The sequence below is a fragment of the Epithele typhae genome (assembly GCF_022376455.1).
Source record: "Epithele typhae strain CBS 203.58 chromosome Unknown BXZ73scaffold_50, whole genome shotgun sequence".
Classification (NCBI taxonomy): Eukaryota; Fungi; Basidiomycota; class Agaricomycetes; order Polyporales; family Epitheliaceae; genus Epithele; species Epithele typhae.
In genome coordinates, this window is record NW_025954241.1 from 171,759 (window position 1) to 196,533 (window position 24,775).

Here is a 24,775-nt window from a genome sequence, read left to right on the forward strand (position 1 = left end):
ACGGCGGCGCGTGCGGAGGAGAGGGAGAGCTGGAGCAGGCGGCACCTGGGGGCCGGCGCGCTGGACGCGTCGTATTGGCGCCCGTGCAACTTGCGCGGCTGACGTAAGCGAATGCTCAGCTGAGAATTTTGGCGATGGACGAGCAGAAAAGCTCTCTGGACCGCTCTCCTCAATACTCTCATGGGCCGTCTTCGCCGTTCTCGCACTCATCACGCTCAACGCGATGTCCATCGTGCCGCACGGACAAGGGTACGCTTGTCCTACCACCGCCCGAAGACTTGACTTGTCGGAGCTCATGGTATCCTGTGGCTTGTAGGCGCGGACGCGGGACTTGGATCAGATACAGCTTATTGACTTGGACCCTAAGGTGCAAGGCTTGCCCTCGTAGAATGTGCCGAGACTCATGGGGGTTCCGGACCAGAACCGTGCGCGACTCGAAGCGCAACCCCTAGATTATGAAAAGCCCGGGTTGGCGCAGCACTACTGCGTAGAATGTGCAAAGTAAGCCTGTCGGTTCTGTCATGCGTCCCCGTTTTCTGAGGGGAGGGTGTGCAGATATTTTGAGACCGATCACGCGCTGCAGTCTCATTGGCGAAGCAAGGTGCACAAGCGGCGGTGTAAAGCCCTCAAGGAACCTGCTTACACCATCGAGGAGTCGGAGCGAGCCGCCGGACTTGGTCGCGAAGGAAAACGCCCCTCCACGTCCGAGCAGTCGACGACCATGGAGCAGGACATAGCTCCGTGACTGAATGCATTGACTCGGTGCGATTAACTTATTGAATCATCTGTACTGTTACCATTCATTATATCATCGCGAAGTCGTCCTCTGCATACGCTGCGTGTCAGATGGACATCACCCAACGTACACACAATATTGCGGATGGTACCCTTCACACCAGTAAGGCAAACCAAAGCTTTTTAGACGTTTTCATTAACCTTATCATAATTTCTCAAGAGACCGTGGCAAAGCATACGTAAAGCATAAAAGGACTAGAAAGCATAAAGCAGAAGAGCATACAAAAGAGCGAGCATAGACTAGACAACGCGACCTTTTCGAAACCGTGCAGCAAACCACCAACCAGCAAACCCTCAGCAGTCGCTCCCCCTCTGCCAGGTCTTGGCCACCGGCTTCAGCATCTGGTCCAAGTCCGTCTCCGTCCAAGGCCGGATATCGAACCGCCGCTCGTTGAAGTAAACGAGAACGTCGGAGATCCAGTTCAGCGTCGTCACGCGTTTGCTTTTGTCGATGCGCAGGGGCCAGTCGGTGTCCAGCGCGAACCGGTAGAAGTGCGCGAGTTCAACAGGGTTCAGGCTGCCCGCCACGACCGAGCCGCGGTAGTCCTCATCTCGGGCGTAGAAGATGGGGCCCTTCCTCGTGCGCAGAATTCGGTGGAAGGAATCAAACTCTAGGCTCAGCTTGATCCCCACCTCATTCCACCGGAGGTCGTGGGGTTCAGTCACGACGACAAGGGCGTACTTCCATTTCCCTTTGGTGTGGTGTTGGACAACGCGGACCGGGCAGCGGGATCCGACTTGGACCTCGGTGTGGATGTGGGCCAGGTATTGGGGTGGGATGGTGGGTGGGCCTTGGGCATGGTCGTTGGAGTGGCCTTGAGCATGGCCGTGGCCGTGGCAGTGACCATGACCGTTGGGGTGGACGGTTGGTTGGTTTTGGGGGTGGGGGTGGACATGGACAGCCATGGGCATCGGCGGCGGCACGAGGGCTGGTGCCAGAGAGCCCCTCGGGGGGACTACTATGAAGGCGGAAAAGGGGGGCCGCAGAGCTAATTATCCAGTCAGTTAGGTGCGCATTCAGACGGTATCCAGCTGATGAGAGATGCTTACTTGGAGCGTGGTTCACAGAGGAGGGGTGCATAGTGGCGATGTAGATGATGGACACGATGCGGATGGGCGATGGGCAGAAGCACGCTGTGGGCCTCCCGAGGAGACACTGCAATTTATACCTTGCCCAACCATTTGACCGACTGTTTTCTTTTTGCAGCACTCGGCCATCAGCAATCAACAAAGGCACGTGCACTGAAGGTGCGGTTCATCTCCCGCTGCGTCGATTGTCCTAATGTGCCTGTTAGTAAGGTCTCTATTTGCCCTCCGCTGTGCCCATTCTTGGAGGACAATGGCCAGCCGATCCGCTACTAAGCGCGGCTGTCCGTCTGAGCGACTCCTCAGCCCAATGCCTCTTCGACTTCGACCAACGGCTGCCCCCTCCTCACAAGCCGTCCAGCTGCTCAGTGCCGCTTCTCTGCTTCCTAAAGACACCCCACTCGACTAGGCCAACACTCGCGCCCGGTCCCCGACGCGCCGTTCAACATGCGCGTCCTCTGTCCAACCACCCGGGCTTAGTCACCCAACAATCGGGAACCCGGTCCAGCGGACGCCCGCACCGAATGCTTCAAACGCAATCTCGTACCCGCCGGCTCTGCTCGGTTTCGCCGTTCACAGGCGCGGCTGTCCGCTGCATTGTGCCCGGCGACACGGCCTCGCATGCGAGCCAGGTCCCCGGGCTACGGCACGCGTTCCCCATGCACCTCGCCATCCAATCGCACCCCGCCTCGAGGTAGACACGGGCTGCGAGAACGGAGCCCGCTGTGTCCGTCCGCCATCTCAACCACCCTTGCCAGCCTGTTCGGGACTGGCTATGTCGCACCCGCCCGCCCGCCCCCGCCGGTCTCTCTCCTTCCTTCCTTCCTTCCTTCCTTCCTTCCTTCCTTCCTTCCTTCCTCAGCCGTCCGCAGTCGCTTTCCTCAAGTCTGCTGCAAGGCATGGACGAACTCTCGAAGTTGCGGACGCGAACGAGAGGCATCCGGGAGGGCCATGAGGTCCTGTGCACCGACCCTCCTGGGACTGGACCGCCTAGCCGGTCCCCCCTACACATGGGTCCTCGCCTTTACTCGCACGATACCCCCATTGTCCCCCCGCCCGTCGCATCTGACATTCGCTGATATGCTTCCGACCTACCGCGCACTTACTCCGCCGTTGCCGCCGCCGCGACAAGGGCCAGGTCCAGCCCCTCTAGGCTATCCCCTCCTCGTCCTTTGTACGCCTCCTCCGACGTCGAAAATTTCACTTCACTGAGTCCCAGGTCGCGTCTACGGCGGCCGCGGCCAGGGCACCTATTCGTCCGTCCTGCTTCTCTTCGCTTGAAAGGCGCCGCTGATGATCGGGTTTCGAACAGGTCAGCCGCGACTTGAAAACTGCAGAGCGCTGGGTACCCGCCTCTGCGCAAGCGGGTAGGCTTGGAGCGGTCGGGGCGGTCGGGGCGATTCCTGACCACCCTGACCGTCGGATAGCGCCCATTTCGCAATGAGCGAACGCGTCCGGGCGACATGTGCCGACTCATTTTTCGACGCTGAAGCACAATGCGTGCACGGTGCGTGCCTGCGAACGAGGTGAAAAATGCCATGCCAGCAATGTGACCGTTTTTGGCGTGATCGGGAAGCGGGTGGACCGGAGCGTCCGACCACGAACGGCACAAACTCTCGGTGAATACCCGGCGGTCCTCCGAAAGACAATGGCTCGCTGATTCAGACCCAGACCACGAGTACTTGACGGTTTTTCTCGGCCTCACACGCAGCCTGCCACCGCCCTCTCCCCGGCGCCCGTCCAACGCCGTTCAACACGGCCGGACCTCGGAGAGCAACACCGGCCCGCTTGGACACCGTTCGATGAACTCCCGTACACGGTGGGTGGCTATATGCTCTCTACCAGCCTTACGGCCCTCGCATGTACCGACCTGCAGACCGCAAGCTCCTGGTGCGAATCCGCACCCCGCTTCGACGTCGTCCTAAACCCACGAACCCTGCGCTCTGGACGGCGACTTGCGTCCCCGAGTCGCAGAGTTGCGCACACTCAACCCCACCAACACGTGTTTCCCAACCACCACTGGACCCACTCACGGCTAACAACTCCGATATGAACCCACATCAGCATTGTCTCAGATCGACGACGAACACCGTGACCAAGGCTATCAGTTGAGCGGGCGCAGCGTGATCCTTTGATCCTTCCTCTTCTTGCTCTGCTCGCAAACGTATCCGTTGTGTACATAGCCAATGTGACATTGAACGCGTCTTCTATGCTATCGACCTGAGCCGGCGAAGGCCTCTCAGGAATTTGATTTGGACGATGGCGTCTACCGTCCGTCCTCTCAGCCGTGCGTGCCCACAGGCCACCGACTTTCCACGCCGCCCGTTCCGGGAACATACACATTGACGGATTCCGTCCAACGCGCAATTCCACTCTCACCGGCGATCGCGATCCACGATCAGGCGGCAGTGGCCGGACGGCTTGGCTTCGCGCCACAAAGGCATCGGAGATCGAAACAGAGGCTGATTGCAACATACGGTGACGCACACGGACGTCGTGGCATGCATGTCTTGTACGCATGCGTGTATATCTGTTTCCACGTGCCACGCCCCTCTTACGAAAACCTCAACTCTCCGCAATCTTTGGTCTTCGCGCGCCGGCGGCGCGGCACGGCTTCGCGGGCGAAGCTCAGGCGTGCGCATGCGCGCTGCGAGATCTCCGGGCGGCGGGCGTGCGCATGAGCTCGGGGCTCGGTTCCTCGATCGAGCCCGACTCGGGCGATTCTTTTGTTGTGCGTCGCCGGCGCAAGCACGCGCTGTTTGGAGCCTTGTGGACGCGTATGTTCCCCGGGGATTCGCGCGAGGCACGCGGGAATATACATGTGAAAATGTTTCGTAGCGTTCAGACGACCCCCCGCGCGCCCGCGCTCGGGACGCGGACGGCTGGGCCGAGCGAGTGTCCATGTCAGTGTCTACGGTGCAAGGTATGCGATGCGATCGGGCAGGAGGGCGGAGTGAGGAACGTTGTGGTGTGTGGTGTATGTGTGTGTGGTGTGGGCTCGGGGTAAACGTATGCGACGGTGTGTGAGATGAGGAGGGTATAGGACAGAGAGCGAGAGAGCGCAATAGATTACACGAGGAGCATTAAGATTAATCGGTAGGCCGGCGGTGGCGGGAGCTACGGGTGCGCTTGTGTGGACGACGAGAATTACGTATGTACACGAATGCATTCCGCGCCAGCCTTCGATAGCAGCGAGGAGCGCACGGCCCCGCGCCAGCCAGAGAGCCCCACTCCGGCTGTGCAGGCCGCTTCGCCCGCCGAATGCCAAGAGGAGATGAGACGAGAGCGCGCACTAGTCCGAGTCGGATAGGTGCAGCATCGACACCGAACCCGTCTCCGACGCGTCCTCGCTCATCAGGTGGGAGTCCCCGACGCGGAGCGTCCCACCGGCCTGCGCGCTCCGGAAGAGCAGGTCCTCCCACTTGTCTGCCTTCTCCTTCTCGGACAGCTTCTGCCGCGGGCTCTCCGACATCTCCCGGAACGTCAACGGTGACCGTTTCTGCGACGCCGACTGCGGTGACGACATCCGCCCTGGGTACTGCACCGTTGACGGCCGCGCGGTGGACGCGTAGCTCAACGCGCCAGTCGAAGGCCGCCGAGAGAGATCCGTCGTGTCAACGTATACAGCCGGCACCACCCGCGGCGTCGGTGGGGAGCGCGGGAGGCTCATCGACGTCGACTGCGTCCGCGAGGGAACCTCCACGGCCGGCGGGGGTACCCCACGGCGGGAGCTGCGTTTCGGCCGCGGGGCGGTGTGTCCTGGACGCCGAACTCCGTAAGAGGAAGCGGGTTGGCGGGGGGCATCAGGCTGTCGATCGTCTCCTCCACGTTGAAGCTGGGAGCAATCGGAGAAGTGGACATCGACCCGGCGGTGGCGGAGCGTCGGGGAGGGAGAGGGAGGGACAATACGTTCTGGACGGCTGACGTGGTGAACCTCCGTGGGGGGTCGTCGGCAGGGGCCGAATGAGAGCGACTTGCAGACTTGGAAAGCGGAGACTCAACGACCTTGGGCAGGGGGCGGGCGAACAGCTCTGACGAAGCCTTCATTATGTTGCGAGACAGTTCGCTGGGAGGCAGGATGTGCTGGCCGATATGCTTGGGCACGGGAGGAATATCATCTCCGCAGGATGAGAAAGACGATTTGGTGGATGGTGCTCGATGGCTGTGGAAGAAGCCGACGCCCGTCATGTCTGGTGATGATGTCGTGGTTGGTCTGTGCCCGGAGATGCTGGCTCTGGTTTTCGGCGCATTCCCAGTAGTCGACGGGCGAGATGACGAGGAGCCGCTGGTGTGGGGTCGCGAGCCAGCCGGCGGCGTCTTGGGCGGTGTCGCAAGGCTAGGTCGAACCCCAGACATCGACGCGCGCGACTGCATGAATCTGCGTAGCAGCACCCCGTTCTCGCTGACCTGCTCTACCATTGGGGTTGGGCTCGGAATGTCCATGGTCCTCGTCGGGGATGGCGACCCGGCGTTGATTGGAAGAGCGGGGACTGGGGGAGGTGGCTCCAGTGGCTGTTGGTATTTGTCGCGCAAGCCTCCGGTGCTGATGCGCTGACGAGTTTCCACCACTTCGCGCCTGGCGATGTCTCCCCATCCTTGCCTTTCGTCTTCGCACGGTCACCCGCGTCGTCCTGAGGTGATGCGCTGTTCTTTATTTCCGGGCTGTACTTGACGGGCGAGTCCCGCGGACTGCGTCCTTCGTGGACAGCCGTATCGAGGACGATCGGCCTCCGCGCGGACGTTGACATGCGCGAGCCGCGTCCATGCCCCACATTCGACCCGTCGTATGGCGCCCACTCCTCCGCACTCGACTGCGCGCCGAGAGCGACGCGCAACTCCTTTTCGCTCTCCCTTAACTCCAGTTCTCGCTTGATTTGACCCGCGACCTTCTTCAATGAGCCCGAGACTTTCCGTGTCAGACCACGTGCACCACCGGAGGAAGTGCGCGCTTTATGCTGGTGCGCAGGCGGCGAACGAGGACTGGTCCGTTCAAGTCGTCCTCTGAACCGCCCACCGCCACCAATCGACCGGAATTGCCTCCAAAGACGGTATAATATGCACCGACACCTTCCTCGCTCCGATCGTCGCGATTCGCGCCTTCACTAGCGGACTCATAGCGGCGGCGAGAGAAAGGTGGGGTCGGGGTTTGCTCGCTGTAGGACGCGGTCTCGGCCAACTCTTCTCGTCTTTGCGCTTGCTGCTTGTATGCAAGGGCGACAGCACTGGCCGGTGTGAGCGCGGCAGCCGTCGATGTACGCCGTGAGGATGGCGACTCTCCTGTGCGCGAAGAGTTGACGGAGCGGGTGGTGGAGGAGGGGGGTGGAGAGTACATGGCGAAGACGGTGTCTCCATAAACGACCGTGGGCTTGCTCGAAGCGTAGGCAGACGCCGAGCGCGGGTCATCGGACGCCGAGCGGACCTGCGCTGCAACGGGCGCGGCGGGATTCGACCGTGCGCTTGGCCGCCGACGAAGCACGGCGCGCGGCTTCCCGTTGGGTTGAGGGGCGCCGTCGGAGGGGAACGGGCGACGGTCCGGTGACGACGACGTGCGACCGTGGCCGGGCGCTGAGGACGAGCGAAGACCTGACGTGCTCACACTGAGCGAGAGCTTCTCACGGGAGGCCGTTGCGCTTCGCGAGAGCGGCGGACGGGAGACGTTGGGCTCGCTTGGACGGTGCGACGCAGAGTGCGCGCGGCTGGACGAGGCTTCGTTGGACCACTCGGAGTCAGAGGTAGGGAAACGGATCCGGACGGCGTCTGCTTCTGCTTCGCGGGCTTGCTCATAAGGCGCTTGATGTCGAGGTGTCCGCTGGCGTCCCGGTCGGAGGAAAACCCTGAGGTTTTGAGGGGATTGGCGGTGAAGGACCGCGAGGTGTGCAGTGGACGGGGGGACGTAGGGATGGGACTTGGGAGTGCCGCGAACGAGAGCTAGAGGTAGAGGATATGCCGGGAGCAGCCGGCGGGCTAGAAGAGAGAGAATACTCCCGGGAGCGGCTGCGGTGAGAAGGCTGGCCGATGTCGGACAGTGCGCTGGAGCTCAGGAGGGACTCGGGAGGGACTGGGGAGCCCGCAGAGAGGTAGGAGTGGAGAGGAAGGGGGAAGAAAAGTCGCCAACGTCGGACAGCCAGGAGGTCTGTGGGAGCGAGGCAGTCTCTGGCGGCATGCGCCGAGAAGTCTTCTGGAGCAAAGGTGGGAGATAGGACGCAGTCTTGGATGATGACATGTGCACCCGTGCAGAGTCCATAGCATATACCGGCTTGGTAGGCCGTGCAAAGTCGTACTGCGCCGACATGACTGCGGCGGGAAGGGCAAGTACATTGAGGACCGGTGCACATGCGATGAGGTGGGTATATGCGGACTTACTTTTAGTAGACAAGACGTACGTCAGAGGCAACAAGTGGTCGAGACGTAGAAGCACGGCTAGCAAAGCCTGTAGGGATGGAGGTGAGCGGGAAAGCGGGGCGCGAGGGAGAAAAGACTGACATAGTTGCACCGCAAATGAAGGACGTCAGACTGAACGGCACAGGCTCGGCCAGAACACGACCGCGTGGGGGTGGGGTGCGACGGTGTCGTGAAAGAATCAGCACGTGTGGGCGTCGTGCTGGAGGGGGTCGGGAGGACAAGGTCGGGGAGAGTCGGGGCCGGGGCGACAGGGAGAGGAAAAAGAGAGAGGAAGAGAAAAGACGGTCGTGAGGCGAGGGAGAGTAGTTACAAACGAGTGGTGGTCCGCTGTCGCGCCCGTGTCGTCGGCCTCGTCGTTGGTGGCTTTGGCGAAACCGGCGGCTCCGCTGTTGGTGCCTTCCCCTGGCAAAATTGATTCCCTCCCACACCCGCTAATTCCACATCGCGTGCCGGACGCCCGCGCTGCCCGGGGTCCTCGGGTCGTCTGAGTCTCTGATTCTCCGCAGGCTGCGCATGCGACCCGCTGCGACCATGGCTGCGATTGGTGCCACGGCCGACGGCGACGGTAGGGATGGACAGGAGGGATGGTTCCAGCGTAGGAGGCCGGCTTCTTCATCGTCGCCGACCCTGCGCTTCGCGAGTTCGCCGTTGCACATGATCTGTCCATTGCCGACGTCTTCGCGGGCCTTCTCCCGGTCTTTTCTCGGCCGGTGACGTCGCTAACGGGGTGCCTGAGGTCTCACTCCGGCCTCATTAAACTTGCTCTCCGCCCAGCGCAACGGCGCGCGCTGATGGACCGGCCCCTCGAGGCTCGTCTCCTCTAAAAATCGGGATATTCGCCGCGCTGCTCGTCCCTGGTCTCTACGCCGCCGCGGATCCGGTGGTTATACCGTTCCATCAAAACTCCCTCGTCATACCATGAGTCACTGACTGTTCACTGGGTTCTAGAGACCTTTGACATGTGGGACAAGGTCGCGATGGTTTGAGGGGCGCTTCGGCTACTACGTACTGCCCCCAGCGTCATGCGAAACACGCTCCGTCTGAGAATTATGAAGATCCCGCCGGACCATATGATTACACCACAGTGGTGATGAAGAGGTGGCCATTCTCGACGAGTCGAATGCATCCAACCAAGGATCGTCCGAGACTTGCATGACGATAGACGAAGACACATGCACGCCTCAGTCCCGTCTGTCTTCGTGAAGATCTGTGAGTGTATGCACAAGTACAGCCTGCCATCGCCAGTATAAAGTACGTTTAATGACCTAAAGTTGTGGTCACCCATACCGTCTTTAGGATAAACAGAGGACTGGCTCTCCGCCCTGACGTGCGCGCAGTCGTCCAGAAAATCCGGTCCCGGACGCCGCGCCACGCGGGCCCTTGGCTTCGGCACCACGCGTCCTTGGTTCCGCGGCTGAGCTCGTCCAAGCCTCTCGTCCCCTATGGTGCAGTCCATTTGACCACCACTACTTTTGTACAGCGCTTCGGGAGCGCTCAATAAGCACCCAATTTCTTAGTTCTCTAGCCAATCACCCCCTTTTCGTTGTCTGAACAAATCCCCAAGAGGGTTTGTCGAAATTCTGAGTTTGAAGGATTTTCATCTCCCCGCTATTGCCACACGTGCTGATAGATGACTAATACAGTCATGTGATGTAATAAGCGCCTCTCTCTAAGACTTCTTTTGTGCGATTGCTACAGTGACCAGTTCAGTCAGGACCAGTACACGCTCATCAATTTGCTACTGAGCAGAGATAGTACAATTGGATACATAAATAGCGTGACTATCAGTGCTCGCAGGACAATTTGGCAATCTGGGCTTCTAGCAGGTTCGTCCCTACTGCACATTAATGATGACCTCAAGGCTCAGACAAGTGAGGCAGATTCCTATTTGTACTGGATATCACTACACAAATTTCTCATTTCGTCCAGAAATATGTTCTATACATGCGTACGAGCCCATTATTGGCCATCTTCAGCTTCTGGACTACATATTCAAGTGTCTCGAAAATCAAGTCTGGCTATTGCCACCACGTGACTGATTATGTAAGCTGTGCGAAAGTAGTGGCGGCCACTGAATGGACTGCACCATACAGTGACGGTCAAAAGTAATGCACACCCTGGCTCTGGCGTCTAGTGCGCTTCATGGCGGGCTCGAATCTCGTCCGTTTGAGACGATTTCTGTATGTACGGGTAGATATTCTGAATGCGAACCTGTGGGTACTTGTTTGAGAAGATTCGGACTAGTATTGAGCGAGATAGGAGGCAAACTCTGTGAGCCACCCTGTCACAGCTGTCACAACTGTGGGCAGGGGGCGACAATGCATGTCTGTAGAAGCAGAACAGCAGAGAGTTGAGAGCTGCGATTTATTTGAGGCTTATTAGGAGTCTGAATGATGCTCTGTGTATGAATTTCAGGCTGCAGAAACTTCTGGTTGGGTCATGTTTGAGCAAACATGGTTTTGAGCTGCCTCAACTCAAATCCGACCATTTGTTCGCACAGGCTCGGTCTGACTGCTACTGCAACAGTATGGAATATTTTTAACATGCTCATAGACGTGATTGATGCAAAAAACCAGAGGAGAAAAGGTGCAGATGTGGTTGTAGAAGGTGCACTGTGGTATTGATCAATGTCACACACATCACAAATCGATGTCTAGAACAGGACAAAGGACCCTGTGAGGCACGAAACTGCTGTGAGAACTCCCCATAAAGAAAGGCTTTCAGATAAGGCACGCAAGGTTGGCCGCTATGGCTTCGTTGCATGGGTACATACTCAGGAAGTTGTCTGATGTGACATGATCATATTCAATGATTGCCCTGCCTCCATTGTTTTGCCTTCCTGGCTGTCTGTATGCTGGAATTTTAGCTTGAGCACATTTCAGAGACTTATAAAGTTGATACAGACAAATACCAAGCACGAATTGCGAAAAACACGGCGAACCTGGGACGGGGGATACTTGGTGAAGCCGCACATGTCACATCAGGCAACTTCCTGAGTATGTACCCATGCAACGAAGCCATAGCGGCCAACCTTGCGTGCCTTATCTGAAAGCCTTTCTTTATGGGGAGTTCTCACAGCAGTTTCGTGCCTCACAGGGTCCTTTGTCCTGTTCTAGACATCGATTTGTGATGTGTGTGACATTGATCAATACCACAGTGCACCTTCTACAACCACATCTGCACCTTTTCTCCTCTGGTTTTTTGCATCAATCACGTCTATGAGCATGTTAAAAATATTCCATACTGTTGCAGTAGCAGTCAGACCGAGCCTGTGCGAACAAATGGTCGGATTTGAGTTGAGGCAGCTCAAAACCATGTTTGCTCAAACATGACCCAACCAGAAGTTTCTGCAGCCTGAAATTCATACACAGAGCATCATTCAGACTCCTAATAAGCCTCAAATAAATCGCAGCTCTCAACTCTCTGCTGTTCTGCTTCTACAGACATGCATTGTCGCCCCCTGCCCACAGTTGTGACAGCTGTGACAGGGTGGCTCACAGAGTTTGCCTCCTATCTCGCTCAATACTAGTCCGAATCTTCTCAAACAAGTACCCACAGGTTCGCATTCAGAATATCTACCCGTACATACAGAAATCGTCTCAAACGGACGAGATTCGAGCCCGCCATGAAGCGCACTAGACGCCAGAGCCAGGGTGTGCATTACTTTTGACCGTCACTGTACCTCGAGCTCACTCGGAGCATACTCAGGGACCCCGGGCCCGGGGGGCAGCAGCAAATCAGGTTGCCTTCGAGGCCATGCGTCAGCTCAATATTCAATATTCAGCTCTCGACTCACATTCAATCTCCGCAAGTACGAGGCGGCGAGGCCGGACTTACTCCGGCGCTACCCTACCCAAGCTCGTAGCTACTAGCGCTCACCCCTCAGACGGTAACCCAACTGGCAACCACTATGACCCGCAGGTGGTACGTGGACGAAGATTTGCGGCTCATACTGCACTCCCCAGAGCAGCAGCTCGCCTCCGATCTTGATCGTCTTCATGTGCGTGTCCTGCCTTCTGACCACCGTCTGACGCCTGACCACCCTGCTAGCTCTCCGACGAAGATTCCGACGGCTCTACCACTCCCAAGGCTGGCGACAAGCCTCTCCCTCCCCCATCGAGCCCAGAGCCCCTCCCTCGCGTCAATTGTCTACCGTACCCGCCACACGTCAACCCGCGCCGCCTCTGGGTCTATGGTTACTTGGTCAGAGACAACGTCAGGAATAGGCTGGTCGCGGAGATGCCCACCATGGGGCGCATATTCCCGGACAGTTTTGTCGAGGTGTACCCCGTCATTGCACGCAAGCTCCTCGGAGTGGACGAGAAGACGGCGAAAGAGGTCCGCCTCGTCACTTGCCAGATACATAGCAGCGCGACGAGGAAGATCCCGGAGCTCTTCGGGCTGGACGTGACCAAGGGCAAACACATGCCGGAACTCGTGCTCTCGTTGTTCACATTCACGAACCGGGCGTTCCGCACGCTACCGTCGCAGGCTGCGGTGGACGAGGTGACGGATATGATGGGGAGCCCGCCCGTATGGTGGCCGGTCTATGAGTGGGACCCATTCTATGACTAGGACGATTTCGCAATTCGGATTTCCTAGTTCCCTGAGTAGTTCCTTCGCTCTCTTCCCCGCACTCTTCACGTGGTTTGGTCACCCTGCATGTCGTGCTATATACGCTCTCTCCCGTACCGTGTGCTCTAGTCCATTTGTCTAATAAAGTCTCGCTTTCTTCCGAGCACTTTTACGAAGTTCTGCTGTGATTTACACTCGCGATCTTCCACCGCCAGCACCTTACTAGCCTTTGTGGGACATCATTCCCTGATCATCTCAGCCACTAATTCACAACAATCTCTGCTGGGTTGTATCCTAGGGTTTCAAACAATACATACATTTGTGCACGATGGGAGACGATTAGAGGAGCCACTACCCATCGTTGCCACCCCGTGGTCGCTGTCACCAAATCTTTCGAAACGCAGGATTAATCTCAGCTAAACGGCGTTGAAGGCGGTCTGATTTGCGGTTATAACATAGCCCAATCGGATACAGGTTCAAGGCTCGGGTTGGTATATCATACTCTTTTGGTCTCTGCATAAACAACTCTACCCCTTGGAGCGCCCGGGACCCAGGCTAGCAGCCAACCACAATGTCGAGTATGGGTGCTGCAGACATACAGACCCCCTTTCCCTCACCCGTTCACTGACTCGAGTCCGATCTCAGCCAGGTCCATGTAGGCATATTACATAACGTCCACCCATTAACTTGATGCCTGACCCACCCTCCAGCTCTCGGACGACGAATCCGACGGTCTACCACTCCCAAGGCGAACCAACCGACCCTGCGAAGGCAGGTACAACGACCAGACGAAGGTTGAACCCCAAGCGTCATGCGTGGTGTGTGCGCGGGCGCATCCGCACGTCTATCAGAGGACGAAGGGAGACAGCGTTTCGCGAGACGTTCGTATCTTGCATATGTAGTGCACAGCGCGGAACAGTGGCCAGAGACAGTGAGGTGTATATGTGTATGCGTATGGTACGTACGTGACGGACGGGCGGGGATATGTGAATGTGGTAGCAGCAGCATCCGGCGACGGAACAGTCCTCGAGGCAAGGCGGGCGGGCGGAGAAGCGTAGACGTAGACGGGCGTGAGTGGGCGTGGGGGCGATTACTGGCGTAGATAGCGGGGGCCGCGCGTAAGAGTCCGAGAGAGATGGAACGGCAATGCAGGGCGTGGAGGGTGTGGGGGAGAAGATGCGCGGGTGGGGATCGTCGTCGGAGGGGGGCGGAACAGTGTTCATAATACAGCCTCACGGACGATACGTAGGGACATCTAGATGAGTCACAACGGAAAGGTATGGCATAACGAAGAAGGGAGAAAGGAAACCAACGTACAGCCCAGAACTAAGAGGACGGACCTCAGTACTCCTTTCGCCTCTGCTGCTGCTGGTATACAGCGAGAGGCAGGTCCTCGTCCTCGCTCGCGCGTCCTGGGACTGCGTGAGCACTCATTACCTTCTTCACCTTCCCGTTCATTCCAGCCATGGGCGGTGAAGGCTGGGCCGTCGCCGATAGTGATCGTCCGGGTGACTTGCCCCCACCTTGGTTCCCACCATACGGCTGTGGGGAATACCGGTTGGCCTGAGGGGGTGATCGTGGTCGCCGCGAGCCCGATGACGGTAGTGAGGAAGGAGGTGAGTTCTGTCGTGGAGGCGGGGAGGTCGGCGCGTGGTTCGTGGACATGTTTTGCTGCTGCCAGCCCTGCTCGACCGCAACGGGTGGCATCGCGCCCGGCGGCAACTGGGGAGCACCGGTAGCGACCAAAGGGTATTGTTGTGGTGCGAGCTGAGGCGGTTCGTGACCGACCTCGAAATACTGGCTGGATGCGGAGCCTGGAGAGCCGGCATTGCGTGGTTGCGGCTGGACCAATTGGACTGAGTATGGCTGCTGCTGAGAGGGTGGTGACCGCTGCATTGGATGGGGAGGAGCCGAGGATGTTCGCGCCGGGGGCGGTCCGCCGTTGGGTTGCTGCTCACCGTACGCGCCATAGCCTTGTTCTATCGCGCGATGTTGCATCTCGTATTGCGGGCCGCGTACGGGAGTCTCGGCGCGTCGCTGTCCATTCGGCGCTGGCTTTGTTAGGCTACCCTTGCGTGAGCTCTCCTTCTTCTCCTTCTCCGCGCGTGCCCGCTCCTCCTGATCTCGCTTCTCCTTCTCTGCCCGTTCTTTGTCAGCAGCTGACGGGGTGGGCTGTGGAGCTGCAGCGCCCGCATTGGCTTGCTGTCCCTGTTGCTGGGGCTGCTGCCCGTTCTGGCCAGTCTTGTTGATGACGCCCAAGTACCAGAACATGAGGTTGCTAATAAGCACTTGCTCGTAGAGCGGCCGCCGGGGATTGGCGAGCTTGATATGACTCAGACGGTAGATCGCGCGCTCAACATGGATGGGGTAGCGCGCGTAGTTCCCGAGTTGAGGCGAGGGCGGAGGGACGTAGTTCTTCGACGACTTGGACGCACCAAGCAATGCGGCAGCGGCCTCGCGACCTGCGGCGTTGGCTGCCAACGGAGGCTCGTCCTGCTTCTTCTTCGATCCAAAGAGCGACCCAAAGAAACCAGGATCCTTTTCTTTTTCACGCTCTCCGCCCTTGTCCTTCTCCTTCTTCTTCCCGCTCTTGTCACCTCCCCACTTGAACAATCCCTTGTTGCCTTTCTCTCGTCGATGCTCAGAGGGACTCGGTGATGCCGGCGCTTGGTAGGAGGGGCCGCTCTGGAGAGGAGGTCGCTGTACGCCGTCCAACGCTGAAGGTGAAGTAGAGGCCGACAAGTCCAGAACGGATGATGAAGGAGAGGATGGAGAGGGAGTGCGTTGCGGCATCGGGTAGTCCGAGGTCGGCGGCGCCAGCGCCCTTTGTGGTTGTGGATGGTGAAGGGGTACTTCCTCCTCCGGCTCCTCGTGGACCTCCTGCGGTTCCTCTACTAGTTCTGTCACGATTTCGGGGCTCCGTGAGATGGGAGGCGAGAGATTGACGAACTCGCGCTCGGCGTCCTCCCCGGCGGCCGCATACGCGTCGTAGATGGCGGTCTCGACACTGTAGGACTCGGGCCTAGGCAGCGGCGGGACATCTGGTATGTCATCTTTCGAGCGTGGGACACGACGAATCGTTTCGCCCTCGCCGTGATCGCTGGACGACATATCGCTGGAAGACCGGGGCTCCATCGTGTTGGCACGAGTGGAAGTGAGAGATTTACGGCGACTCCGAGTAGCGGTGAAGCGATGTGCACCCTCGCCCGTTCCCGCTTTTCGAATCTTCGTCCGGGCACTTCGCCGCAGGATCTGGTTTGGTGGTGGGACGATGATAGGAGAATCCGCCTCGTCGCCAGGATCTCTGAGATCATCCATCTGGTCGATGACTGCGGCGACACGGTTGGCGCAAAGCGTGACAGAGACGGCGAGGTGCACACATACCAGAAGGGGCGATGCTCAGGCTCAGGCTCCTCCGCAACATACTCCGAAGTTTGGATGAGTCGTCGCTCGTGGAGGCCTCCTCCGCGAGTTCTTCTAGTTTCTGGAGGTCACTGATCGTGAGCTGGGGCATGTTAAGAAAGCTGGTCCGGTTTCGACGTAGGGGGACGACCGGCTCCTCCTCGTTCTCGCCGACGCCGTCGTGGGGGGAAGGCTTATACTGGCGGCTGAGCATGGACCGCTTGCGGCCAAGGCCGCCGATGGAGGCGGATGAATTGGAGCGGGTGGGGGGCGAGCCATCAGGGGGAGAGCGAGCGTGCTCCTTGAGGAACTCCTTGAACTCTTTCGGTGCGAGCTCGGGATGGAGACTTGCTGGGACCCAGAAGAGAGAGAAAGGGTCATCCTGGGCGGCGGCGGAGCTAGTCTCAGAGAGGAGGCTTTCATGGGAGCTGCTGCTGGACTCTTCGGTGGGCGACCAGTATGCAGCCTGGCCGTTGGCGGCGTCGTTGGGAAGATCGGGGTCGAGGATGAGGGAGCCGGGGCCGCCCTGAGCGGTGGACCGCCGCCTGATGTCGCGGAGGGCTTCGACCTCGCGCTCGATCTCGAGCTGGGAGGGCTGCATGAGGAGGAGGGAGAGCAGGCGGCGTCGTGGCGGTCGTTGAGGAGGGCAGGACCGACGACGAAGGCGGAGAGCACGAGATCCTCGACTGCAGCCCCGCCAGGCTCCGAGTCCTCGGCCCTCGCCGTCCGCATACGTGCCTGGCCCGGACCGGCGCCTACCCTTTCAGGGCTTCCGCCGGCCACGCCCCGCCGGCCGAGTCTTCAGTACTTCAGCCCTGTGCACCTTTTTGTCATCTTCCACTACGCATCGACTCCTCCTCGTCTCTACGCGGCATTCTCTCCACTAGATACATACCGTGTATACCGGGCCCTGACCACGACAACTAGTGGGGACTTGTGACTCACGCGCCTGCGGACGTCATGCTGTTGCTTGCTGTAACAATGTTCCACGTGCTCCATGTGTTCAAATATGACCGGCCTTTGTCATCTTGCAAATGGCAAAGTAGCACATTGACATCGCCCCTTTTCATACCAGCAACTTGTCCTTGGAGGCATTACATCGCCAAATAGAAAGCGCCCACTGCGAGAAATGGGGCGACGTGACATTTCGGCGGCTTTCGCTCACCCTTTCTCCGGGCGAGAGCCACGGCTCTGAACGGGTTATCCCTCATTGAGCCGTCGCCCTGCTGCGCATGCTGGAGGCAAGAAGGTTGATGGATGTTCCTATTCCTAGAGCGCGGCACAGGGTCACGCACTTATTTCTGTCAGCAACACGCCCCCCAGCGTCAGCTTCCGCAAAGGATGAGAATTAGTATAAGTACAGCTAGAAGAGCCTAGAACAGAGCCTGATGAGCTGGTCAGAAGGCGAATACAGGATGAACTCTAACAGGAAAGCCACGTTCACAGCCATTCCAAGACCGGCCACCACACTTAAGGCCTTAAGGGTGGGCTCCCCATGATGTCCGTCATCTCTTCCACCGCCTCCTGCGACGGCAGCTTGTGGAACTCCGGGATCTTTTCCACAGCCTCTTGAACCATCTGGCAGACCAAAAGCCGCACGTCCGTCTTCTGATCACTCACTTTGAGGACTTGGCAGGCGACGTACGGGAGCGCCTTCGCGAAGTACTCTGGAGGGATAGGTTCCAGGGCGGGAAACTCCACTATAAGCCTATTCCGCACAGCGGTTGAGATGACGTAGCCGTATACCCATGCACGGCGCGGCTTGGTGTAAGGGGGGTAGGGCGTGCAGTCGACGGGGGCGGGGGGTTCTGGGCTCGGTTCGGAAGGTAATGGCGTTTGGTTTGCCTTGGGAGCGGTAGACCCGTCGGAATCGTCGTTTGAAAGCTGGAGGGTGGGTCAGCCATCAAGAATGGTTGGAAATCAATATGCGTACATGGAAATGACTTTGATGAACGGGGGAGGGAAATAGGGTTTGTATGTCTGCATCCGTTCTCGACATCGTGGTCGGGTACCAGACAGTGCGTCCCATGGAGTAGAACCGTTTTCGCGGAGACCAAAAAAGTCATCGCGGTTTCAAGTAACAGATTAACATATCAATCGAACTCCGCTGAGGCGCTCCAAGCTTCGATAACTTCCTCGACTTTGCACTCTTATAACCGCAAATGAGAGTTGCCTTCAACGCCGTTTAGAGACTCCTGCCTTTGGGAATACTGGGGCGGCAACGAGGGGTAGCTGGAGGTGTAAACTCAAGCGTGATGACAGATGCTGTGGCGAAACAGCAATGACATGGGTGACAAAAACACGTGAGGAGTGCGAAGGGAGCAAAAGAGCTACCCGGGCAATCAGGACTTGAATGCGGCAAAGGATCTGAACTGGCAACTCACGTTCACAGATCCCATAGCCAGACCGGCCACCACACGGGCGGGCTCCCCATCATATCCGTCACCTCGTCCACCGCAGCCTGCGACGGTAGCGTGCGGAACGCCCGCTTCGTGAATGTGAACAGCGAGAGCACGAGCCGCGGCATATGGTTGGTCAGGTCCATCCTGTAGAGCTCCGGGATCTTCCTCGTCGCGCTGACATGGACCTGGCAAGCGACGAGGCGGACCTCATTCGCCGTCTTCTCGTTCACTCCGAGAAGCTTGCGTGCGATGACGGGGTACACCTCGAAAAAGTTGTCTAGCGATATGCGCCCTAGGGTGGGCATCTCCGCGACTAGCCTCTTCCTGACGTTGTCTGCGATCAAGTGGCCGTAAACCCAGAGGCAGCGCGGGTTAGTGTGAGGCGGGTACGGTAGACAATTGACGCGAGGGAGGGTCGATGGGTGAGGGAGAGGCGTGTGGTCAGCCTTGGGAGTGGCGGAGCCGGCGGAATCAAGGGGCTCTGGGCTCGATGGGAGAGAGAGAGACGTGTGTCTGGCTTTGGGAGGGGTAGCGCCGCTTAATTCTTCGTCCGAAAGCTAGAGCCACGGGGTAGTCAGGCATTGCACGATGGTTAGAAGGAAGGCACGCACATGAAAACCATTGATATCGGAGCCGAGCTGTTGAGCTGGCGAGTGGAAGATGAGCTGCAGGTGGTCGTCTACGTACTAGCTGAGGGGCATGTTCGTTGCTGACGACCTGGCGGGATCCGAGGTACCAGCTCGCACTCCACGAAAAAGTCCTCTGCCAGGTGAATGCAAGTCGGAAAATGGGAGATCAAACAAAGGCGTCCATAGTCGTTTCGGCGCCTGTACCCATCCGCCTGCCTCGGCCCTCAGACGCTCGAAACGCTCGAGCCTCGCACCCGACATGCGAATCCGCACGGGAATAGTATATGCCAAGGCAAGAAGAAGAAAAACAGCATTTGGGAACTGGCATTGGAGTCTACACCTAATTTATCGGTGTTCGTCCGGGGCTAGAGGGGACACGAAGTACCGCCAAGAGCTGTATCGTCGACCACCGACGGGCTCGTGGACGGAGATCACCAAAATGCTCAGGGCAAGGAGCTAAAAACCGGTTGGACGGCTTGGACGAATTCACCAAGCTTTGTTTGTGACATGTTTCCTACCTTGCGGCGACGTTTCCGTGGTCGGTGTTATGGTCCAGCGATATTGCGTGGAAACTACTACAGGTCGTCGGGGTCGCGTTCTATCCACGCCAGTGACCACGCACGACTGGTGATAGTCGGGCCTGCAAACAGAGAGTAAGCAGCGCTATGCAAGAACAACGCGAGATGGTGGCAACATCCCGGCATCTTATTTGAACGCAGATTCTCGCTGATACTTGCCCGATACGTGGGATCTCAGACCACTGTGGACTCGATCGATTCAGCCGCCACGCAAGGCTAGGGGGAACTAACGCACGCCCGGTATGTGACCGACCACACGCGGAACCGTACCATCCTTGAACAACGTGCGCGACACGCTCATGCCTGTGGGTCTGCCAGATGATACGATGCGATATCCAGATGGTAACAACGGAAGGAACAGACACCGGGGTACAAAACAAGAACCGTGGCAGGAGCTTGTGCATGAGGAGAGGAAGATATGCGGCAGTGGTCGTCGAGTGGTCAAGGGCAACACAGCGCCTCGCTGGATATGTAAAGCCACGTGAGCAGGCTGCCCCAATCCCGACTCTGCCACTCACACTTCGACTCCAACCACCACCACTCGCCCACCCACACCCCGCCGTATCCTGCACACTCTCACAAATGGCATCTAAGGCCGCATACAAACGTGTACGTGCCTATCTCGTCGGGAATTCGAAACCGATGCTGACGGCTACCCTAGCTTAGCAAGGAATACATCACCATGCAGAAGGAGCCTCCTCCGTTCGTTTGGGCTGCCCCAGATGAGAAGGACATCCTCACTTGTACGCTTCACGCATATATATGGTCTAAGTTACGCCTGCTGACCGGATCGCTTCAGGGAACTACATCATAGTGCGTCCGTTTCACCCATGTCTTTATCTGAGCCACTCAGAATGACCTCAACTCTCTAGCGAGGACCTCCCGATTCACCTTTTGCTGGCGGGGAGTACCACGGCATGCTGATGTTTCCCTCCGAGTATCCGTTCAAGCCCCCAGGCATCAAGGTACGCCGCATCGTTCTATACTCTATGATGTCACACCCAAATCTGGCCCAGATGTTGACGCCATCTGGCCGGTTCTCGCCCGACAAGAAGATCTGCTTCTCCATGTCGGACTTCCACCCGGGATCGGTGAGTAGCGCACTCTTGGCATTTTGCGCCTGAACACGCTCTCATTCACCCGATTAGTGGAATCCGGCATGGAGCGTTGCAACGATGTATGTCTATCCTTCTCGCGATATCATCCGACTCGTCTTCTGAGATATATCTTGTTGCGGTGCTGCGGTACATCAGATTAACAGGGTTATTGTCTTTCATGCTCTCGGATGAGATGACGACAGGCTCCGTCAACACCACCGAGGCGGAGAAACGGATATATGCTGCACGAAGTCATGCCTGGAATCTGAAGCAGAAGCGGTTCAAGGAGGCTTTCCCTGAGGTGAGTCCGCCCCGCTTCTTTATGTACACCCACACCTCCTGTTTCGTCGTCGACCATATGTAGTATGGCGTGGCGTCGGGGAACAAAGGATGCCGTTCCCGCGGCTATCCGTCCTGCCCCCTCGTCTCAGTCGTCGCAGGCGAATCGGAGGCGCTCGGGCGATTTCCCTCCTTCGCCATCTTACACCATCATAAGGCGTACAATTTACTCACAGTTTCGCTCGCAGTACTGCACACCTACCCTCCGTGACGTTCCAAACATGGCCGAGAAAGAGCGCGGAGCATCCAAATCCCCACCTCCCCCACCACCGGTTGTGGCCCCAGCCCCCAACCCTGCACCCGTTCTTACCTCTACACCTGCCGGCGGTAGTGCGGTGAAGCGCTCTTCGAACGGCTCGGGCCCAGACGCTGCGGCGGCGCGCGGGTGGATCGGCTCCGTTTGGCACGTCGTTTGGGATAAGTGGCGCTGGGGCGCCATCCTGGTCCTCGCGCTCGTCGTCTCACGCATGTCGACGAGCAATTGACCGAGGCCGTTGCGGGCGGCGTCGGCCGACTGGCTGTAGGCATGGATGGCACTGCAGTGTGGCCGTGTGCGGCGTGGTACAGCTGAGTTTCTGGCCCTGTCCTCTGTTTCCCCTTATGTGGCGTGTAGGTCTGCCCCGACCGACGTCCCAAACATCCCTACCTCCACCCCACTTTCTTCCGCAGCGCCTCTCCCACCCTCACTGGTATTAATCTATTCTGTTGGACCCTGTTGAATACACACGTTCCTTAACGTCTCGGTTCCTCAATCTTCCTTGGATGCCTCGTTGGTCATCGGCCCCCTTCATTCGTTCTGTCTAGGTGGTACCTCTTGCGTGTAGTGTATCGGTAGAATGCATGGTTGGAAGCCTCAAACGTGTAGTCTGCCAATGTTGGCCTCAAGGATCCGCGCGTGTGTTCGCGCGTACTTCCGGTCGCGTTTGCTTGCACGTATAGTAGCACATTCGCGGGCTCTGCCGCAGCTTATGCTTGCAATCATACACATGCAAACATCGAAGCAACTTTGTTCCGTCATCACCGGCCCTGGACTTAACAACTACACCTACGGACACACAGAAATCAAGAATACATCCGGGCTCCCAGTCATCTCAAACCTCGAGGAAGCTGTCTGACCGCCATCTGGTGCAGCACTGCGACAAACGGCCAGAGGCCCGGCGCGTCCCTAGAGAGGTCGAAGCGAGGTCAGCCCCAGCCCCCTCCCACTCATCCAGGGTGTCTACTCACCTGTCTGCCGCCTCCAGCTCCCGCCGCCGGAGGACGAACCGCTGCTCGCACACCCACCGCCGCCCGTCCCCGTTGTCCCCGTCCCCTTCGTCCGCCCGTCGCTCTCGCGCCCTCTCTTTCCCCTTCCCTGTGTCCTCTCCCCTTCCCTTGCCCTTGCGCCTCTCCGGGCTCCCCGGGCTCGAATAGGTAATGATCAGCACGGCCTCCTCCCGCTGGAGCGCGACGACGTCGTAGTCGAGTGGCATCCCCACATCGTCGGCTGCACCTCCACCCCCCTCGCCGCCCGCACAACGCACGTGCGGCTCGAGCACCTGTGCGCTGTCAAGCCCCAGAAGAGCGGCGACGACCGCCGCGCGACCCACGTGGGCGGCGGAGGAGGCGGAGGCAGGAGAGCGCACGGAGAGAAGCGCGGTGGAGGCGTATGCGTGCGCGAGCGATGCGCGGTCGGTGAAGAAAGCGGCGGCGTAGCTGCACGGGGAGGAGACGCGAGTCGTTAGCACTAGGGATCAGAGAAGGGACGAGGCGGGGCATACCGCTGTATGAAGTCGAGCGCTGCATCGGTCAGTACTTCGTCTCTAGCCACGGAGCCTTCGGTGTGGTTCGCGATGGGGATAGGTGTGTGGGGCGGGGGTAAGACAGACGGAGTGATGGTAGGAGAGCGCAAACGTGAGGATCCTGCGCAGGTCCCGAGGTCGTCACTTGTATGCGCTTGAGGACTGGTTGGGCGGGACTGGGGATCTCGGGAAGACGAAGTCAACTTCGATTTGTTGAGGGATCGCATCGCCGTGGTTGTAAGCGGGGTATTACCGATACTCTGGGAATCGCCCTCATCGGCGAGGTCGATGATAGCCAGAGGAGTGATAGACATGCGTGAACGAGACGCAGGTTTCGCCGGTGGATGAGCAGTCCGCTTGAACTTTTCAATTCCAAAGGGCTGAGGAGGTGGGGCGGCATCACTGGACGATGGGTCGGCAGGGAGCACCTTGAATTTCTTCATGGGATTGAAAGCCTCAGTGGGGACCGGCTCGCCTTCTCCTTGAGCAGCCTCCATTAGCGGCGGGGGTCGTAGGGTGTCGGACATGACGGCGACAGGGCTTGTCCTGCGAAGGGTAGTACATCAACTCCAGCGCTGCAGCATAAGTGCAACTATAGTCCAACGTACCAATCAATGACCATGCCATCTTCACGCGTGAAAACGCGCGTTGGGCGGAGCCCCAGCTTCTGAAGTTTCCCCATCTCAGCTTGCGCGAGAGCTTTGCGTGCCACCTGGAAGCCTGGTTTCGAGTTCTTGCATGCTTCGGGGACAGGCGCGATGCGCATGGAACCTGCGGTGATCAGGATGGGATTGAGTGAGAGTAGCGGAGAGGGACTGCGTTCTCTCTTGATCCCTAGCGACGGCATGGATACAAAGCTTGCAGGGACGGCAGGAGGTAAGGTCGCTACCTCGCGCTCTGAGGGCTCGTTCCGCTGAGGGGTAGGATGGGGTGTTTGGAGGGCAGAAGCAAGCGAAGGGGCGGTCGTGATCGAGGATGAACCGGACGCTGGAGGGAAGGGGCGGGACTGGAGAGGATCCGCATTGGGGGGTGGAAGAGGGAACGCCCTCGAGCTTCCCGGGATGGAAGCGTTGGCCATAGGCTGCCGCGACAGATGTCCTCCCCGAAAGGTGCTGAACATTGCATGGCTCCCATTGCCTCGCTTGCGAATCTTGTGTGCAGGACGAGAGGAGGCAATCACTGGAGGCGCACCACTCACTTGCCGCTTTCCTAGCAGCTCATTGGGCTGAGTGTCTTCCTGCGGTTGTGGACCAGATCCACCGGCTTTGCCAAAATGCGACCGTCTGCCACGCCCGCGAAAGCCTCGTCCGCCATTCGCAGACATGCCCCGTTGGGAGATCCAAAGGAAGGATTGGGCCCGTTCAGAGTGGAATGAGCAGCATACAAGAGCACGGAGGTTTTGGTAATGCTGCGCGGGATGAGGGCGAGAGTCTATGGACGAGCGCGTCGACTTGGGAGCCTTGAAAGGAGCATTGCCTCCGAGGAAAGCGGAATCCCTTCTAATGTGTGACCGAGAGTGACTGTTCGCGTCTATGCTGTCACGTAGTGCCGAACGCTGTCGACCTGCGACCCCGGCCCACCCCACGCGCTTCGCGTTTGCCTCCTACGCTGACCGCGCCAACACTCTGCTAATACCTCAGCACTACCCCCTAACGTGCTGCGAAACTCAAATCCGTCGCATATACCCAC

General features: G+C 58.6%; 8 protein-coding genes across 8 annotated transcripts; 3 read left to right on the top strand and 5 right to left on the bottom strand.

Moving 5' to 3' along the window:
• Positions 1–180: 180 nt before the first annotated feature.
• Positions 181–745, top strand: BXZ73DRAFT_51689 (uncharacterized protein; the record flags this gene model as incomplete). Its single annotated transcript, XM_048020681.1, has 4 exons — positions 181–249; positions 317–367; positions 422–501; positions 556–745. 4 exons carry the CDS (start codon positions 181–183, stop codon positions 743–745), a joined length of 390 nt encoding a protein of 129 aa, XP_047874860.1.
• A 344-nt stretch (positions 746–1,089) lies between these two features.
• Positions 1,090–1,707, bottom strand: BXZ73DRAFT_104336 (uncharacterized protein; the record flags this gene model as incomplete). The annotated part of the gene is made up of 1 exon (XM_048015849.1): positions 1,090–1,707. The coding sequence occupies one exon, from the start codon at positions 1,705–1,707 to the stop codon at positions 1,090–1,092; it is 618 nt and encodes a 205-aa protein (XP_047874861.1).
• A 3,466-nt stretch (positions 1,708–5,173) lies between these two features.
• Positions 5,174–8,173, bottom strand: BXZ73DRAFT_91740 (uncharacterized protein; the record flags this gene model as incomplete). Its single annotated transcript, XM_048026091.1, has 7 exons — positions 5,174–5,612; positions 5,654–5,862; positions 5,887–6,424; positions 6,448–6,836; positions 6,857–7,600; positions 7,624–7,809; positions 8,135–8,173. The coding sequence occupies 7 exons, from the start codon at positions 8,171–8,173 to the stop codon at positions 5,174–5,176; spliced, it is 2,544 nt and encodes an 847-aa protein (XP_047874862.1).
• Positions 8,174–12,193: 4,020 nt separating this feature from the next.
• BXZ73DRAFT_79860 (uncharacterized protein) lies at positions 12,194–12,858 on the top strand (the record flags this gene model as incomplete). Its single annotated transcript, XM_048023177.1, has 2 exons — positions 12,194–12,283; positions 12,334–12,858. 2 exons carry the CDS (start codon positions 12,194–12,196, stop codon positions 12,856–12,858), a joined length of 615 nt encoding a protein of 204 aa, XP_047874863.1.
• A 1,341-nt stretch (positions 12,859–14,199) lies between these two features.
• BXZ73DRAFT_51713 (uncharacterized protein) lies at positions 14,200–16,861 on the bottom strand (the record flags this gene model as incomplete). The annotated part of the gene is made up of 2 exons (XM_048020683.1): positions 14,200–16,187; positions 16,243–16,861. The coding sequence occupies 2 exons, from the start codon at positions 16,859–16,861 to the stop codon at positions 14,200–14,202; spliced, it is 2,607 nt and encodes an 868-aa protein (XP_047874864.1).
• An 869-nt stretch (positions 16,862–17,730) lies between these two features.
• BXZ73DRAFT_79862 (uncharacterized protein) lies at positions 17,731–19,552 on the bottom strand (the record flags this gene model as incomplete). Its single annotated transcript, XM_048023178.1, has 6 exons — positions 17,731–17,838; positions 17,881–18,144; positions 18,668–19,219; positions 19,274–19,327; positions 19,350–19,424; positions 19,496–19,552. 6 exons carry the CDS (start codon positions 19,550–19,552, stop codon positions 17,731–17,733), a joined length of 1,110 nt encoding a protein of 369 aa, XP_047874865.1.
• Positions 19,553–20,451: 899 nt separating this feature from the next.
• BXZ73DRAFT_104342 (UBC-like protein) lies at positions 20,452–21,790 on the top strand (the record flags this gene model as incomplete). Its single annotated transcript, XM_048015850.1, has 8 exons — positions 20,452–20,478; positions 20,531–20,612; positions 20,669–20,682; positions 20,742–20,834; positions 20,886–20,960; positions 21,018–21,046; positions 21,123–21,267; positions 21,494–21,790. The coding sequence occupies 8 exons, from the start codon at positions 20,452–20,454 to the stop codon at positions 21,788–21,790; spliced, it is 762 nt and encodes a 253-aa protein (XP_047874866.1).
• A 601-nt stretch (positions 21,791–22,391) lies between these two features.
• On the bottom strand, positions 22,392–24,164 carry BXZ73DRAFT_104343 (uncharacterized protein; the record flags this gene model as incomplete). Its single annotated transcript, XM_048015851.1, has 4 exons — positions 22,392–22,470; positions 22,533–23,000; positions 23,066–23,632; positions 23,695–24,164. The coding sequence occupies 4 exons, from the start codon at positions 24,162–24,164 to the stop codon at positions 22,392–22,394; spliced, it is 1,584 nt and encodes a 527-aa protein (XP_047874867.1).
• Positions 24,165–24,775: the final 611 nt, after the last annotated feature.